The sequence below is a fragment of the Pyrus communis genome, chromosome 15 (assembly GCF_963583255.1).
Source record: "Pyrus communis chromosome 15, drPyrComm1.1, whole genome shotgun sequence".
NCBI lineage: Eukaryota > Viridiplantae > Streptophyta > Magnoliopsida > Rosales > Rosaceae > Pyrus > Pyrus communis.
In genome coordinates, this window is record NC_084817.1 from 23037456 (window position 1) to 23056206 (window position 18751).

General features: G+C 36.7%; 2 protein-coding genes across 2 annotated transcripts; one reads left to right on the top strand and one right to left on the bottom strand.

The window, feature by feature from the left end:
* Window positions 1–7397: 7397 nt before the first annotated feature.
* LOC137718641 (cocosin 1-like) lies at window positions 7398–9548 on the top strand. The gene is made up of 3 exons (XM_068458190.1): window positions 7398–7611; window positions 8187–8895; window positions 9215–9548. The coding sequence occupies exons 1-3, from the start codon at window positions 7413–7415 to the stop codon at window positions 9342–9344; spliced, it is 1038 nt and encodes a 345-aa protein (XP_068314291.1). The 5' UTR covers window positions 7398–7412; the 3' UTR covers window positions 9345–9548.
* Window positions 9549–13343: 3795 nt separating this feature from the next.
* LOC137718675 (kinetochore protein NUF2 homolog) lies at window positions 13344–18709 on the bottom strand. Its single transcript, XM_068458224.1, has 11 exons — window positions 18394–18709; window positions 17794–18012; window positions 17508–17598; window positions 17239–17418; window positions 16382–16471; window positions 15453–15560; window positions 14748–14801; window positions 14440–14554; window positions 14139–14296; window positions 13956–14051; window positions 13344–13850 (listed from the first exon to the last, which is right to left on the bottom strand). The coding sequence occupies exons 1-11, from the start codon at window positions 18555–18557 to the stop codon at window positions 13800–13802; spliced, it is 1326 nt and encodes a 441-aa protein (XP_068314325.1). The 5' UTR covers window positions 18558–18709; the 3' UTR covers window positions 13344–13799.
* Between the last annotated feature and the right edge of the window lie 42 nt (window positions 18710–18751).

The window sequence follows — 18751 nt, forward strand, 5'->3', positions numbered from 1 at the left end:
TCACCCCGCACCCACCTCCCCTGCAACCCCCCCCCCCCCCCCCCCCAATGCACCCCACCCGAGCAATCCCTAAATCTGGACCTCGACAACCAGTCAATGGCCCAGATGCGCCGAACAACCCAGAACCTCCAAATCCGGTGATGATCTTCTCACGGAGCTCGAGTCCCTCCACCAGTTAACCAGGCCATGCTATCAAAGTCGGCGGTGATGAATGTTTGGTTGTGAGGATGAAGGAGATGGAGGTGGTTGCTGTAGTGGGAGGGGAGGATTGGCATGGTGGTTGTATGAGATGGGTGGTGGTGATGGAGAAAGAAGGACATGAAGTTGTGGGGAGGTGGGGGTGGGGTTTTGGGGATTAAGGTTTTTTTTTTTTTGATAGATAAATTTTTTTTTGTCACATGGCACAAATTTGGCAGACATGTGGCACAAATGTAGCAGCCACATCAACTCTTAATGGATCAATGGATGGAAAATATAACAGATGTATTATATTGAAATAAAATAGTACTTGAGGTATGAAAGTGAAATATTTTGAAGATGTTGCATGAGGTTGTAATAGACCTCAAACCTGAGGTGGTAAAGTGTAATTTACCCAATATAATTTTATTGACTGAAAGTCATGATGACTACAAATCGGATGACTACATTGTGACTGACTTATTTTAAACTGAATAACAATACATCTTATTTATAGAGAAACTAACTCTAATTCTAAAAGGCATGGAAATGAAAACCTAATCTACCAAGTGGCCTTCTGCCACAGTGGTGGAGAAGAGAGTTGCCTTTGCACCACGGTATGAGTTTGAACCCCATCGATTTTCTAATCTAACAAATCTATTGTTTGTCCTAAAAATAAAAAAAAAATATCTAAAACGAGCTAGAACTAAATTCTAAAATCACAAAAATCCTAAACAATAAAATAAATCTACAATACTAATATTTTTCAACATAACAACTCTGACTTTCTGCATAATAACAACGATTACACTGTTGTACTCCGCTGAGATGGAGTATGTGGTTCATCAGTGGCCATACCTCAATGCTTGCTGACCATCAATGGCCTTTGAGGAAAAACTAAGCCATAGATAATCCAATGGCCTTGGCCCAGACTTCTCTCATGAGGAGCATTTTGAACGTGTTTCTCATATAACAAGTTCTCAAATAACTTTCACAACCAAATATATGCAATGTATATCAATTTACAAGGGACCAATAGACAATGACGTATTGCGCCTGTGGTCCAACCAACCTCACAAAAACATGAGACTTCCTGTATCAACGACGCATAAGAATTCGGTTTTCACTGAACACAACGAGAGATTCAAAAGGTTCATCATTAAGCTTTTCTTCTTTTGTATGTTCATTTGTGTAGGTTCTTCATTTTTCTCTCTTTCTAGCTTTAGAATACAGCGTAACAACGATAAACTTCTTTGTTGACACAGTCACACAAGGGGATTTCCTTTTGCGATAATTGTATTTACAAATTGACCATATTGTTGACACTCTCAAATAAAATGAAATGTGAGACACATTGTCTAAACTAAAGAGTGTGACGCTAACTTCGAGTGTCTAAATGACGTTTTTTTTTTCTCTTTTTGTGTGATTATAAAACTCAATATTTGATTTTAGCCTAATTTACCGGAAATATTTTGTAGCTCGCACATAAACAGTTCACACAAGGACATTTGGAGTAATTTGCACGTAGCTCGGAAATAGAGGTTGTTCTTTTCTTTTCTTTTTTTTCAGAGGCATCTTTTTGTTGAAGTAGAGGCTTGGCTTTATAATAGTAAAGATTATGATCCCGCTCTCCTCTTCCCTTCTTTCTCTCTTCTCGTTTGCATCTTTTGTCTCTTTTCCCTTGCTATTCACTTCCCCTTTTCTTTTTTTCTTACACATTAAGTGTTCCATTTTCATCTCTTCCCCAAATCGAACAAAACTGATCAAACTGAGCTAAATCTGAACCGAACTAGTTATACTATTTAATTTTATTTGTGATTTTTTGGGATGAACCAAATCGAATCAAACCGTTCTCTCCTGTGATTAGTTAGTGTTTAAGCATGTTTATAGGGATTTGAATAAATCTGCTGACTTCATGCTCTTTGTGAGCTCTAAATTGTTTAGTTAATATTTTAGATTTACAACTGATAAATAAAAAATATAATAAAATAACGCATATAGATTAAGATAAAATTTCGTAACAATTGAAAGTAGGTGTCAATTAATATATATTTCCAAATGCTTGCGTTATGGCTGAGGGATAATTTATACACACGGCAGTGAAGCAAATAATACAGCGTACCTAGTCCTGTCCACTTGAGGAGATTTTTTTCCATGTATCCGGACCGGTACATCATGTGTTGTAAGAGGCACAACGACGTGATGCATTTGGGAACTCGAGGCGTCTGTATCACGTACATGGGGGATGGGGGCAAAACTATATGACGGGTCCAACATGCTTTTGTCACGTACATGGGGGGTGGTGGATGGGGACTTTGATCCATAAAATATCAACCACATCGTTCGCTAGAAAGAATTTTGACGTTGTGAAAAACATATTTTGAATGTGTTTATTGATAAACTTTATCATGGTCCACCATAAATAGCATTGATATTATCTCAACTTAACCACCTATTATTAGTTCTTGGGTTTTATCATCAAAGTCTTCGATGATATTCACGTAAAAAATCTCTCTTATTATTTAAATTATTTTGTCATATCTTTGCTTCGGGACTCAATTCTCTAACTTTTATCGCTTTAAACAAATTTCCAAATAATTTTCACAACTTGATGCAATGTATAACAATAAAAGAGAGGCCATTTTCTAAGGAACTAGGATTCTCTCCCCTTCCTCCTCTTCTATTTGAATGACCACGATTAAGCTACATTAACATCTTGTGTTGTCTTCTTTATAAAGAGAGAAATACAACAAAAATGTAAGAGGAGGGGATAGAGGAGGAAAATTGGAGGGGAGGCAACCCTAGATAGTTAGCTCATTTGTCTTCACTCACGAAACTTAAGGGTGATATTTTCACACCTGTTTGTATTATATCTCCTTGCTTGTAGGCTTCGGTTTTCTGTGTCCAGATAAATTAACTTCTCCTTTAACACATTCACACAAGAAGATTTCCTTTTACATTAATTGTACTCGCAATATTCATCATATTGTTGACACACTCTCATATAGAAGTGAAACGTGAGATGTCCGTCTAAATTAAAAAGCATGACACAACGTTTGAGCGTCTAATGACGTTTCTTTTTCTTCTTTTTCATAATTATAAATTCCAGTTGATTTTAGCCTAATTTACTCTAAGTTTTTTTTGTAGCTCGCACATAAATGATTCACACAAGTACATGTGTAGTAATTTTGTAGATCGTACAAAAAGAGTTTTCTTTTTTCTCAGAGGCGTTTGTGTCCAATTATTTTTGTTGAAGCATGTTGCACCAAAGCAAAGACTTGGCTTTATAATAGTAGATATTACGAGTCCGCTCTCCTCTTCCCTTCTCTCTCTCTCTTCTCGTCTCTTTTCCCTTGCTCTTCTCTTCCCCTTTTCTTTTCTTCATACGTTTTATATGTTTCCTTCTCATCTCTCTCTCTCTCTCTCTCTCTCTCTCTCAACAAAATTAATCAAACATGAGCTGAGTCTGAACCGAAGTAGTTCTACTATTTGATTTGATTTTCGATTTTTGAGCAGTTGAACGTATCTGCTGGCTTCATGGTTTTTGTGAGCTCTAAACTGTTTAGTTAGTATTTTACAACTGATAAATAAAATTTGAATAAAATAACGCACATAAATTAAGAAAAAAAGCTAGTAGTCACATTATTCGAAACCATTGAAAGTAGGTGTAAATTAATAAACTAATGCTAGGAAGACTAAATTTGTAGATTAAATTTTGTAAATTAAATGACATGGAAGTTAATGATTGGATTATTACTTGAGTGTTGATTAACATACTTATTTCATATTGGTGACACATCATTTAGTTTGCAAATTTAGTTTTTAAATTTAGTCTATCAAGCATTACTCAAATTAATATATATATTTATATATTTCCAAGCTCAATAGAAAACAAAAATGAAGATCGAAAAATATCAAGCCCTCGCCACCTCCAAGCTCAAACTATGACCAACGCAACCCCACCTTTATATTCAAAACCCACCATGGTCCACATTAGGTCATCTCTAACAGAAGGGGCTAAACATAGCTCAGTCCATAATTATAGCCTTGTAAGAAATTATTTTTTAATAAATAGTATTAGGTCATATTCATATATCATCTTCAACCGAATGAGCTAAACATAGCTTCTTCAATAGTTTATTTATATTAATTATTCTTTGAATTTACTAGTTTTGAATTTATTGCTTAAGTGTCATGTGAAAGACAACTTTTTTCACCAGACGACAACTTAAAATGATTTATCACAAGCATTTCAACAAATAATAAAAAAAGATTAATTTTTTATTCTAATGATTCTAAATTTATAAATACACACTAAGCTTTTACAGTTTACTAATGGCCTTATATGTATTACCCAAACGTAGAATTTTTGCATCTATATTCTTGAAATAAGTTTTTTTTTTTTTTTTTTTTTTTTTTTTTGGACAAACAAAGTAAATTTCATTTAAAGAAAAAGCGCTAATACAAGATAAGGACAACCCCAAAAGAGAGTCCAAAATAGCCAAGTAAAAACCAAATTGAAAAATCTAGATAGCCACCTCTACCAAAACAGCCGCACCACCACCGCAGATCCATCACCACCACCCGGAAGAAGGGCCAAAGAACCAAATGGATGAACGGAAAATAAGGGTAGGCAAGCTACTTGCGCTGGGAGAGCTCCCATAATCCTACCAAATAGTGCAAAATGCACTTTAAAAGGGTAGCTAGTAGCAGATTTACAATGAGGAGCGACGTTTGAAGGGGAACAAGGCAAAGAAAACAAATCTGAGATAAACTTAGGAAAGACTGAGACCAAGCTCAGAGCAACCTGAGACACAAAATGCTCAGACAGAAAACAAACGAATGTTAAATGCAAATACATATAAACTAAATCTCCAACCATGGTGGCCTGGAGAGGGAAAAGTTGTAGTGGAGTTGGAGGAAAAGGGAGAGAAGGGCAAATCGGGAGGAAATGGAGAGATGGGGAAATCGGGAGGAAAGAGATGGAGAGAAAGGGAGGAAGAAACGAAACAAGGGTGGAAAATGGAGAAAGTGAAGAAGGGTGAAAAACAGGGAGAGATGGGAGATAGTGATGAAAATAATGGGTGGACGAGAGAGGAAGAGAGAGAAAGGTGCTGGCTATCAAGCCAAACTTGGCCAGCCTAATGCCCATTTGGCTATGTTTTGGTCTGGTGAGCTCCATTGATTTTTAGCTCAGCCTTTGGTTGGAGTTGGATTTTGTCTAAATCAGGCCATTTTTTTTTTACCCTTTAGCCATGGCCTTGGTATTTGTTGCCTCAAAATCTAAATTTCAAACATAGATTATATAATATGAAACCCAATGATCAAACTAGTATTAAATTGAATAAAAAATGGACCCAGATTGACATTACATCAGGACGTCGATCTCCTAACAAATAATAGGGTTAAGAATTTAGATAGGGTTTTAAGAAGCTTGTTTATACTCATGTGATTTCCTTAATCGCCGATTCTCAGCTCATAAAGCTTCTAGTTCTTCTTTGTGGGCGGTGAAGATGGTGGTGACTGCATCATGGCAGTCCATACCATTTTAGCAACTTCCATAACCTTCTTTTTTATGTTGGCGGCTTGAATTGTAGGGTGGAGTTGGTGATTGTGCTTTGAGTTTGGAGATAATGACCTGATGGGAATGTGGTGACCGTTAGTTGGTGGTGGCCATAAATTTTTTTGAATTCCATTAAATTTTAATATAAACTATAATGTTCAATACTCCATGACCTTCTATTATTTTGGAGACAAAGGAAGCCCTAGTTAATTTAACAAAAATTTAACTAGTGCTCAACAGATGCGACATTTTCAATATGTTAGGTACTTGTTTGAAATGTTTAAAAAGGATGTGATCAATTTGGAATGGCACTAAAATGTGGAGTTTCAGGTACTTAATTCTTTAATTATAATAATAATAATAATAATAATAATAATAATAAAATGTTCATAATATATTCATATTTGGTGGGTTGTATTTGTTTACCAAGTCAAACAAAACTAACACTCTCCAATGGCGGGGATTTTTTTATGTACCCAAAATACGTATCGGTACATCAAGTATCATAATATAAGTAAAATGACATATATCTTTCAGTGTCTCTTGATAAAGGTTGTCGCGACACATAGTATATTCACTTGTATTATGACACGTGGTGTATATGTTTGTTTAGTATATTCACTTGTGAATGTATCACGTACGGATAATGTTACGAAGATCAAAATTTTAAACCAAATTTGTAAATCAAATGATGTGTTACCAATAGGAAATAAGCACGTTAACCAACACTTAAATAACAATCCAATCATCAACCACCACATTATTTGATTTACAAAATTTAATTTAAAATTTATCTCCCTAACATTACCCATCACATAAGGACGTAAATTTCCATCTTTCACTATTTAGGAATGTAACACAACTTCCACATGTCCCGCATTTTCGATTTTGTGCATATGCCACCAAAGTCAATGTGGAAAATGTGACCGAAGCAAAATATGTAGTCGACTCCAAACTTCCTCTATATATATCCTTAGTCATAGGCTTAATTTGCTGAAAAAAATTCTAGGTACTTAGCTCATCTGTCTTCACTCACGAAACTTAAAGGTACTTCGGTAAAATAAAGGTAATATTTTCTTGCCTAGCTCTATCGCTTTGTTTGTATGCTTTTGTTTTCTGTGGTCAAGATGCTTTCTTTTACTTACGTTCCTTGGCTCTTCGTCTCTTTTGGGGGCTCTTGTGTTTAGTATGTAGCTAGGTTAGGCCACAAACCCATCTGAGGTCATCTTGAGCTTCAAAACCGCAGTTTAAGCCCAGAAACTTCAATTTCCAGCATCGCGCACTGCTTCTTCATTTAATCTCCAAAAAATAACCGCTTGGTAGAAATTGCTGAGATTTTGATACAAACAAGCTAAGAAACACACGAACGTCCTCCAATTTGAATCACTCCAAAATTCGTCCGTTTAGTCATGTTTTGCTCTAGAGGAAGTCTAATATCCTACGTTGAGAATATAAAACAAAGTATCAAAATTCTACCAAAATAATTACCAAATTGTACTAAGAATAGGGTGAAATATATAATATAATATTGACTCATCATACGACATTTTGAAATCTCCCTTCTCGTAGAATAGACTGGTTAAAAAAATATCGTCTTATTGTAAAAGCTTATTAAAAACAGATGTTGATTTGGCTTTTTGGATGATTTCTTTTCAAGGAAATAATTTTATCAATGGATGGGATGGACTTAACACCCAAGTCAGCCCAGAAGTTGTTTGAAGGAGATGGAGGAGCATATTACATTTGGTCGAGTTCAGATGTTCCGGTGCTTGCTGAGGCCAAGGTTGGTGCAGGCAAGCTTGTTCTTCAACCTCATGGCTTCGCTCTTCCTCACCATGCAGATTCCTCCAAACTGGGATATGTTCTTCAAGGTAATTAATAACTAATTAACTACAGCCTACAACTACCTACGTAATTAACTGTATTTATATAATAACATGTGGTGTTCCTTTCCATCCGTGCACACTAAAAAATCTTTCTTCACGCACATGTGATTAAAAAAGGTGGAATACAGAAGTTTCTTTTTTATTCATCAATGCCCTTGTTACATAACTGGTTAATATGATGGAAAACAAATCATACTTTAGTTGCTAGACTATAATGCTTATATCATAGTTTGTTATGAATCTGAACCACACATTCAAGCGATAATCAAGTTGACAAAGAAAATCCCATATAATCTGTACATAGTTTAGATTCACAATTTGACAAGATAACAATATGTAGTTATATTTGTTAGTGGATCATAGAAGTTCAAAGATTTTAGCATTACCTATTGTCCTTGTTACGATAATCTACCTGATCGATCAGGTTGACCAAAATAATCAACATGATCAATAGTTAAGATTCAGGTTCGCGCATGAAAGCAGTAATTATAAGTCCAGGATTTGTTATTTGGGGAACAAAGAAGTTTGAAGATCTTAACTAGCACCAAATTGTGATGCAGGTAATGATGGATTAGTTGGAATGGTCTTCCCTAACACATCAGAGGAGGTGGTGGTTAGGGTTAAGAATGGAGATGTGATACCATTACCAGTTGGAACAATCTCATGGTGGTTCAACAATGTTGATCACTCCGAGGAGCTTGTTGTTATTTTCATGGGTGAAACTGCCGGAGCCCATGTTCCCGGTCAATTTTCGTACTTTTTTATTGCCGGAACCCTAAGTCTACTTGCAGGTTTCTCAACAGAATTTGTCAGCAAGTCCTTCAACATCACCAAGGATGAAGCTGATGGCATCACCAAAAGCCAGACTGGGGTTTTGATCATCAAGCTAGGTCAAGATGAAAAGGCCAAAATGCCCTTCCCCAATCTAAAACTCACGGACAAATTTGTTCACAACATCAGTACTAGTAGTACAACTACATTAACTGAAAAGGAATTTCCTTTTCTTAAACAAGCTGGGTTAAGTGTTAACCTCACAAAACTTGAGGCCAACGCAATCAGCTCTCCAATCTACACAGCCGATTCCACAGTCCAAGTGATTTATGTTGCTCGAGGGAGTGGCCGGATACAGATCGTGGGTGTTAACGGTCAACGTTTGTTGGACGCAGAGGTAACTGCCGGGCAGCTGCTTGTGGTACCAACGTTCTTCATGGTTGCTAAACTTGCAGGACATAATGGGTTGGAGTGTTTCGCTCTCATGACTAGTTCTCAGTAAGCACATTGAACTGTCACAACACCACTGCTTTCATTTTAGTACCCTTTTTTTTCCTAATGAAATCACTTCGATACTGTAGTGCGAGTGATTCTATTTGGACACAGGAAAGTGATACATTTGTTAACACACATGTAAATATTATACGTGACATGAGTAAGCCGCTAATATAGCGTCCCTTACCAATTATACAACGTGAAGTGTTAGTTTCTATCCACATGACATTATGCAATTAGTATAGGATGCTATATCAGCGGTATAATTATGTCATGTAAGTCCTCCTAATTCAGGAAATACTAATTGGTACTATATTTGCAGGTCTGTCGTGGAAGACTTAGCTGGAAAGACATCAGCATTGGGAGCATTATCACCGGAGGTGCTGCGAATATCCCTTAATATAACTCCAGAGCTAGAAAAACTTCTCAAGTCCAAGATTCGAAGGGTCTGATCATGATCAACAACCGAATTAATTATTCCAAATCAATGCATCATGATTAATGTGGTAGTAAAAGTCCGCCGAGAATCTTTTATGTAATCTTATCAGTTATTTTAAAAAACAGAAAAATAAGTCACAAGACTTAAGGGTCTTTCTGGATATCGTTGTATTTTTATGCGCTTTTGTTTAATAAAAGGCCAAATTTTTTTTGTGGTCCATGTGGTGACACGGCATTTTCAATGTGACCCTTGTGGTGAAAACACTTTTAATTAAACTCTCGTGGTGAGCCTTGTTAACAATTGAGATCCAAATCCAAACTTCCGTTAGTCTTCTGTTAAATAAACTCACATGACTATCACATAGGGGGTCAAATTCATCATTTTAATGCAAATTACATCCCATTCCATAGACATCTAGTATGAGTTAGTGTTTAACGGAAATAAGATTTCACATAAAATAAGCTTGAATGCAAAGAGTGAAACAAAACCTGTAAACCACGTCAATGGCTAGGAGAAGAGGTGAAAGTGAAGTCGCACATAATTTCTCAGGTATGATTTAATTTCGTTTGGAATCATAATACTTGTGATAAACCATTGTTTTTTTCAATGTCAACACGTCTTTGATCATGAGTTAGAGTCTTAGTCTATCTTAAATTTTCATTCTTGTATCAATTTGTACCAATCCAAATGTGTGACAACCCGTCCCGAGTTAATGTATATTTTATCCTCGAATGTGTGGAAATGACGATTATGCCCTCAAGGCTTAGTGACGTCGATGTATGTATATAGTGTTAAAGTATTTTTCTCGCTGACGTAATTAAATTGTATGCACCATCACGACCGTGTTGACACGAGTTAGGGTCGAATTGGATTCGTAACGGAAAAGTTATGAGTAAACGAATTAGTAAATGGGTGGAATGATATTCTTTGGAGCCCAATCAGATTTTTGGGTTAGTTTTACTTCTTTTGGATCCTAAAACTCTTTCTTTCTTTCTCTCATAGTAGCCCAATTAGGGCCTGAGATTTCTTTTTCTTTTGGCCAACCCGTGACTACACACACATACATACACACGTGCAAACCCTTCTCCCTCCTCTCTTCTCGATCTTTCCTTCCCGTCCGTACAACCGAGTTCTACAACTTTCAAACACCATCAAAACCTTACGGATCGATCTCGAGGGTTTCCTATTTATACTCCTTTCGAGCTCTAGAGTCTCGTGATACCACTTACTAAGCGAGTTAACCCCGAAACCCTTGGATTTTAGAAACTCCGGTGAGGAGTTAAAATGACTCTAACGTGATCGTGGGTGATTTAATTGGTTTTGAGGCTTAAGAAGGTGCTTCCCTAGTTTCCCTAGCACTTTGGAGTCATTTTGAAATGTTTTAGACATCGGGACACGATGGTTCACTGAGTTGTAGACTTTGTCGAAATTTCGAGGGACTTTCTAACCATTTTCGTCGGATTTAGGACCTCTAAAAGGTAAGGATTTGTTCTCCTTGTTGAGAGCTTTAAATCCACATAAAATTCATGGAATTTGGTTGAGTTTTGAAGAAGATATTGAAATTTGAAGTTTTTCTAGTTTCTAGCGTAACAGACGGTGGCCGGCGGCGGCTCCGGCGAGGACCACCGAAGAAGACAAGGAATATTCCATCAACTTTGACGGAATATACTAACGGTGTCAGGTATCACCGTTAGTTTTTAGACGGAATATGTTGTTATTTAACGGAATATTCCCTAACGCCGTTAAAGATTCCGTCCATATGCCAGGCACGTGCCTATGTGTGGCCGTGCCTTGGCCGGCCCGTGAGGGCGTGGGACATCGAAAAATTATTCTAAAAATATGGGGATGCTCTTGGTGTTAAGTAGGCCATGATGGTATATTCAAACACCCCAATTGAGCAACATATGAGAAGTTGTTACACGGTTTTATTTATATGCTTAAAATTAATGTTAAAATAGTTGTTTCACTTATAGGTGAAACGTTTCCGGAGGACAAGCGCAGTCAGGCGAGACTCGGGGGTTACGACCCAGCTACATACCAGTGCGTGGGCTTTTGGTTTATATATATATGTGTGTGTGTGTGTGTGTGTTTCCCAGAAACTGTTTTAAATGGAACTTCGTTTAAAATGCCATGTCATGTTTGCTTTACATTTTAGCATATGCATTAGTATAGCTTTGCATAATATAGCATGATGTTGCGGAGGCCCATGTAAGTTTAGGTGAGTGTATATTGACGGTATAGTTGCACGGTAGTTGATTATGAGTTGATGCACATAGAACTCATTGTCCTGCACCCCGGTATTAGTGCTCCACCGTGGCCAGGGCCTAGCCTTCACGTGATCGATCACCTCCCGCACCGCACGCTCAGCTTGGATCCAAGTCAGGTGCCAACTTATTGTACAGACCACATTAGGTGGTTCCAACTCGTAGGTGACCTATGATTCGTCGCACAGCCTTCAAGTGATCATAGCACTTGAGCGTACTTATTTACACCCAACCTGTCATACAGACCACATTAGGTGGTTCCGACTCCTGTGCAGGTTTAGTGTTGTACAAGTCACGTTAGGTGACTCCGGCTGGCATATCACTTTTGCATTGATTTATATCACCTGACATACATATTTACTACTGAGATAGTGACATGGCATATACCTGGTTTTTGTTGCTCTTTGGTGCTATCCACACACCCCTTTCAATTTTTTGTCATCGAATCAAATAAATTGAAGAGGATCAAGACATTAATCTCTTTCTTTTAAATCGCAACCCCTCCAATGACCTCTCCCTCCAGTCGGTCGACTCCTAAAGCATCCTAATAGCATTAGACCAACATTGCTTTTGTGACAAATGTTAAGTTGAAGAATAATAATGTTAGGTAACTAAATTTGCAAACTAAACGACTTGTCACCAATAAAAAAGAAGCACGTTAATGAACACCAAGTAATAATCCAATCTTCAATTTTCATGTCATCTAGTTTACAAAATTTAGTCCACAAATTTTGTCTCTCTAATATTACCCATAATATTATAGTTGCATTAGAATTTCAATTCTGAGATTGTTTATCAAACATCATTCTAGGTCTTTTTAGGGTTTTTCGTTATAGGTAAAACAAAATAATGATTGTTGCACCGTTCAATTAGGAGTGATGTTATGCTTACCACATATTTGTATCATCTCTCTAATATAAGTAGGGTCCGTCAACACATGTAGACCACATCTTTATTAAAGAAATGATACGAGTGATAGTAAAAATAGTATTTTTGTTCAATTAATTCCGAAAAAGAAAAAGGCAGCCACGTGTCAACAAATTAAACTGGTGATTGGGGGAGCAACTGACCTAGCATTGGTCTTAGGGCTCTCCAATGTTCTTCCAAGAATTGTCCCTACCACTGTATAAACCCAACAGGAAAGGGATCCTCACTCTATGTTCCTTCCACTAAATCCACATAATCCCTAAATTCAGACTCTTAAAATTTAATCAAACGACTATAAATAGGAAGTTTTTTTAAAAATTATAATAACTGTAATCGTTAGATCAAATTTTAAAAATCTAGATTTTAGAATTGGATGGATTTGATGAAAAGAATATGAAGAGGATCCTTTCCAACCCAACACATGCGAATAATTCTTACTCCCTGGCGCAACATCAGGAGCGAGTCCCGCTGCCTTTTCTTTTGTTTATTGATGGAAAAATCAACTCTCCTAATAGCTTTTTGGTTGTTTTTTGTTTTTTACCATTTCGATCAACGACTGCAAAATTACCAATAATTTTTTAATATTTTAGTCCCTATATTGAAGAATTCTACTATAGTAATCTTTTATTAGAGACAATATTCTTTGAGGGATCTGAATATCCCTTGAAGCCCCTAAAAAAGTCCTCAAGAGTGGTGGTAGAGTTCCTAAAGTAGGATATCCTATCGGAGATGCTCTTGATCACTATCTCACTATACACACTACAAAAAAGTCATCACGCACTTAATCGTTCTAAAAAGAAAAGAGGTTGTAATGACCACTTTGGAGTAATTCTCTTTAAAAAACATCTACACAAGAAGCAACCAAATTGGAGATTATTTAGTTGTTCCCAAAACCAACGTTTACATGCTCAAATTACCAAACGATCTCCAAATTGATTAATATTTTTACAAAGATGATCTTTATATTGGGGTTCAGGAAATTATCAATTCTGAGTATGACGTGCATGGTGAACATTCGTTAATCACAACTGGAGTGGAGACAAGGAGATGCTACTGGGAATGCACCGAAGTATTGTTCATTTCTGTGCCTTCCTAAACAATTACACCCATTACAAACACAAAGTACGTCCCTGGAAAATATACATGCAAACCAAACACAACTGGAAAATATATACCTTGACTTTCTGCAGCTCATTTGTTTAGAGATGCACGACGCTTACTTTCTGTAGTCAAACCGGCCAACAAAATCCAAAAGAACCTGCTGCGTGCTCAACGAACTATTGGCTCCCCAGCAGCAGGACCCTAATTGAGTTCTGGTACTGGTGGAACTGCAAGGAAAGGAAACAATGTTTCAGGGTGGAGGAAAATACAATTCAGTAATCCTAAAGCCAGCCGAGCACAGAAGGGAACCAATGAGTGGCATGGTAGGGTACCTCTTTCATGATCTCCTCACATTTACGAGCTAATTCTTTCTGATCAGCTGCTCCAGCTTCTTTTATCGATGCTGTTTTTGAAGTGATAGAATCCACCTACCAATTGCAAAGGTTAAATATCAATTTGTACAACAGATTGAATGAGAGTAGCTCGCTATTTATAATCTACAACACAGAAAATACCTCTTCCACTGCAGCTTCAACAGCTTTTTGCCTTGCTTCTAGATCACGCCTCCTAGATTCCACCTCCAGCTCCGCATTATTCAAATCTTTAGAAGCCTCCTCAAACTTTACATCTCTCTCTCTTTCTAGCTGCTTTTTTAATTCATTCAACTGTTCCACTGGAGAAAGACAAAAAGAGTTCTGAACTTTGTAGAACCGCTATCAATTTATCCCAACATTTATCACTATCTCCATTTTTTTCTTTTGATAAAAGTCCTATCGGTATGTTAGAAAGAGATTCAACATAGTTTTGTGAATCTACCTTTTCCCTCCCGTTCAACCAGTTTGGCCTGAAGAGACTTGCTTACAACTCCATCATCACTTAGTTTAGCTTTTACAGCTTTAACGTCTCTGTCGACTGATTTAGCAGAATTGACCTAATATTTAAACAATTGAACGTTTTGAAAGAATAAATTTAAAGCAATGCCACTTGCACTGCATGAATAAGAATGTCGACAATGAAACTCCTTTATCACAAAGAATGTTTTCTCTCATGAATAGAAGACACTCTACAACAAGGACTTCACATTACGAAGATCATTAAAGGATACAAAATTAAGGTATTCATACCTGTTCCTGTATAGCCTGCATTTGGGCCAAGTGCTTTGACAATTTCTTAGAGACCTGACCAATAAAACTTTACAATGTTATATTATACTAAAGTATATCCTTTCATGGATGCCGAACACATGTTTTTTGATATATTTCTGGCATGCACACACATCAGCAATTACTAAATTACAAATTATTTTTTAACATGTAATTTTCAGTTTTTGTATTGCTTCCATCAACTTACTAATTGTTTAAATTGCATCTTCGTGATCATCTATTTTCAGCAAATCGTATCAGGACATATTGCATCATATATGGATCAAGACTGGGTGCCAGAGATCAATAGCATACTATTTGTAGATTCATCTAAAATAGTGGCTGTTTGTATTTTTATATGCTGGATTGAGAAAAGATGCAATCACGTAAGCATTTCCTCGAAGTTGTTAATGATTGGAGCTATTGATCACCACGCATACAATTTTATCTTTAATTTCAAAGCGTAAATCTTTTGTAATCAATAGTCATTTCTGACAAAAAATGTTGAATACCTACCTACATTCAAAGATTATAACATTTCTGGATATGCAAGATATCATCAGGATACAACTTTTGGTAGATACAGATAAAACAGTGTTTATAACTTTACAGAATTGGATCAACAAATAAAAGGACAGAATGAAGAATTGTAACAAAAAATTAACTTTGCATTTCATAATAGATTACCTTTGCATAAACCTCATCAACAGCGGTCTTCTCCTCAAAAGATTGCTTCGCTGACCTTTCAGCATTTTTCGCCTCCTCACGAACTGATTTCTTCTCTTCTAAAGCCCTCTGTGAGCCCAAAAAACAAATCATTTCTTTTAGTTGCAAAACGAGCAAAACTCTGGTGAGCAATCAATGAAAGAAAAGTAAAGAAACATTGACCACCATTGGCAAAATAATAGCCTTAATTTTACCTAGTAAGGTACAGAAACAAGTAATTTTAAACCCTCGTTAGGAAAACCCATAAGATGAAATCGAGTATCATAGGTAAACAGGTAACACAACAAATACTTACGAAAAATTTCAAGTTAGAAAGTGAAAGGAGAACAGGGCTATAAGGGAGTCGAAAGGGTACAACGATTTATTTGTTATTAGCAGTTTTTGTAGAATTGTAATCGAATGGCAATCCAATTCGTGCAGGTATTATAAATATTCTGATTACAACAATTCTTCCAAAATGATTCCATGGCGAGCTGTGAAATATAGTAGTGTGAAGGAAATTGAGGCTCCACACTAAAAACGATAGGCAATGGTGGAGTGGCCCAACTTCTTGTAAGGCCTTGCAAGGTTTATCTTGAAGAAAAAGTTACTCTATGTTGTACTACTTGCCAATATTTTTGCAATGGAATAAGGCAAAGGTAGCAAAAATTACTTAATAATCTTATCTCAAATTATTGCATTGCCTATCATGGTCAGTAGCAAGTTAAGGTTGTCATATGGATCTCCAAAGCATGACCATATAAAATCTGCAAATTGCTTAACTACAGCAAATAAAACTAGAAAAACTTCATGAGCCTTGTAACACCTAGAGTAGGGATGCAATCAACAGGAATGTGGTAATACTATTTGGTGAAATGTCATTCAGAAAATAGAACTTGAAGCGAAGATACCTGCAATTTATCTGGTGACTGAACAATTCTTGAGCGCAAATTTGCATTTTCTTGGACACTTTGTACCAAGGAAAACTCTGCACTCGAAACCTGTAGTAAAAGGAACAAACCAGAAGAATGATTACATACATTTATAATTAAATACATCTGCATAAAGAGTTGATCACAATAAATCAAAATTTAACATGGCATCATTTAAGAGAAAAAGAATTTTATTAAATGAGGAAACATTTACAAATAAAGAATAATCTCTGACAATGTTAGAGACTTGATACCATGTTCAACTGAAGAAAAGAAAATAAGCAGTGGGAGTAGTTGTACTTTAAAAGGAAGTTTTAAAACATTTCTGTTGTATCCCTTCTTCAATCCTAACACTTCGGAAGGATTGATCTACTCTCCCTCCTACATACATAAGGTTAGAGTTTTGGGGAGCAACCACATGCACACGCACCCACGGACAATGGAAACAGTTGCAGTTAAATCAGACAAATAGTATGCCCAATTTCAGTCAAATAAAGGGCCCCATCAAGAATAAGAAACCCAGCCTAACAAACACCAGAGTGGAAGATCATTAATTTACGTTTGGTGGATGTCACAAAGAGTAAAGAGGACCCGAGTAATTTTATTCTAATCTCACACTTTACTTTATAGTTCTTTTAATGCCTGCCTGTGAATCTTCATAACAAAATAACTCACCTCTTAAATATGCTTCTTGTCAAATTCTTAACAATTCAACACTACCAATTACTTAATCTGCAGCAATTTCAAAAGCTAAACTACCAGGGTTTAAACTTTATTTGTGTATTTTTATGTTATTTAGAGCATATACGAGTTAGCCAAGCAGTCAATAATCTAACCTTTTCCTCTATTTCTCCAATCTTCTCCTTCAACTTCTGACGAGAAGTTCTCAGTGACTTTTGCTGATTGTTAAGGCCTGAAACGGTTTGGTGCAATTCTTTAACTTTTGCATCTACCTCTTGAACAAGAGGCAACTCCTTTTCTCTTGCTTCATTGTAGTCCGCAATCTCTGCATTGAACTACAACACAAAAATCTAGTGAAATTGACACATCTTCGACATTAAACCTTTTAGTTTATTAAAGGAACCTTTTTTTATATTAAAGTTACCTGGGAAATCTTATCCTCCCATCCTTTGCGTCGCTCATCAATGTCAGTTAATTGATCCACGACTTGGGTAAGGATATTCATTTTTGTCTCTCTGATATGTAACATAAACAGCTATCATGTGTGAGAAGCAATTATGATAGAAATATTTAAACCAGACAGTTGAGCTTTTCATATGTGAAACATGTTCTCTTTTCCATTATGTTCGAAATGGGAAGAACTATTGTCCTTCAGGAGAAGCTTGATTTGTGCTTGCTTGAAACGAATAACTAACGACACCAAATCTTACCTGTGAAGAGAGAAATTGAGAAGTGCACTGACAAAATATTCAGTCCGATCCGTCTCAGGTTTTACGAGATCTTTTAAGGTAAATCTCTTCGGACAATCTACTAAAGCCACCACTTCCTTGATTCTGTTGTATAGCTTCATGGTCCGGGCCGAGTCCATGTGAAAATCAGGGTTCTCGAGCTGCTCCAAGGCCGAAAACTCAACCTGCCCAAAATCTTCCCTGCATAAATCAGAAACCCCATGAAGGTTTGAAGCTCAGACTCTCGCTTCTCCAGTACCAAATATAAAATTTTGAAAAAAAATAAGCTGCTGTTTGATTCATTTTGTTAGTTACCAAACGAGTTCACAATTTAAAATAAAAATTAAAAATTGAAAACAAAATGGTTATCAAACGGCTCTTAAACATAATCGATTATGCTTCGAACATGAATCAAACCGGGTCCAAACCCATCTCTTTAACTACTGAAAATACGAAAAATTACTGGAAAATGCAAATCCCCATATACCCATTGAAATTTAAAAACACGAAAATTAGGGATTTGAATTTCTAACGGAGTGGAAAAATTAGCGGGAAATTGAGGGTATAAGGAGAGAGAAGTACTCGTGGAAGAAGTCGAGGGAGACGAGGATGCGGGTGTAGAGGTCGGCGACGAAATCAGGGTTGGGGTTGACGAGATCGCGGTCGGAAATAGCGACGATGTGAGCGTCGGCGAGGATTGTGACGATGTCGGAGCGAGTAAGCTTCGGGTACTCAAACTTCGACATTTCTTTCCCTCCCTAAATCTTTCACAAACTTGGTACTGGCGGCGAGTGGCGACGGAAGAAAAGGCTCAAGGGATAGAAAGCGGAAATGGAACTGAATATTTCCCGCTCCTTCGGATACTTGAAAATTCTTGTTTTTTTTTTTTTTTTTTTTTTTTTTTAATGGGCCCGTTTGATGAACAACTGTTTTACATTTC

Coding starts and splice junctions, on each gene's coding strand:
- LOC137718641 (XM_068458190.1), top strand. CDS start 7,413: ATGGATGGGATGGACTTAACACCCAAGTCAGCCCAGAAGTTGTTTGAA. Junction 7,612..8,186: donor ACTGGGATATGTTCTTCAAG/GTAATTAATAAC, acceptor ATTGTGATGCAG/GTAATGATGGATTAGTTGGA. Junction 8,896..9,214: donor GCTCTCATGACTAGTTCTCA/GTAAGCACATTG, acceptor CTATATTTGCAG/GTCTGTCGTGGAAGACTTAG.
- LOC137718675 (XM_068458224.1), bottom strand. CDS start 18,557: ATGTCGAAGTTTGAGTACCCGAAGCTTACTCGCTCCGACATCGTCACA. Junction 17,599..17,793: donor CTCAATTTCTCTCTTCACAG/GTAAGATTTGGT, acceptor GTTACATATCAG/AGAGACAAAAATGAATATCC. Junction 14,555..14,747: donor TGCAGGCTATACAGGAACAG/GTATGAATACCT, acceptor TTTAAATATTAG/GTCAATTCTGCTAAATCAGT.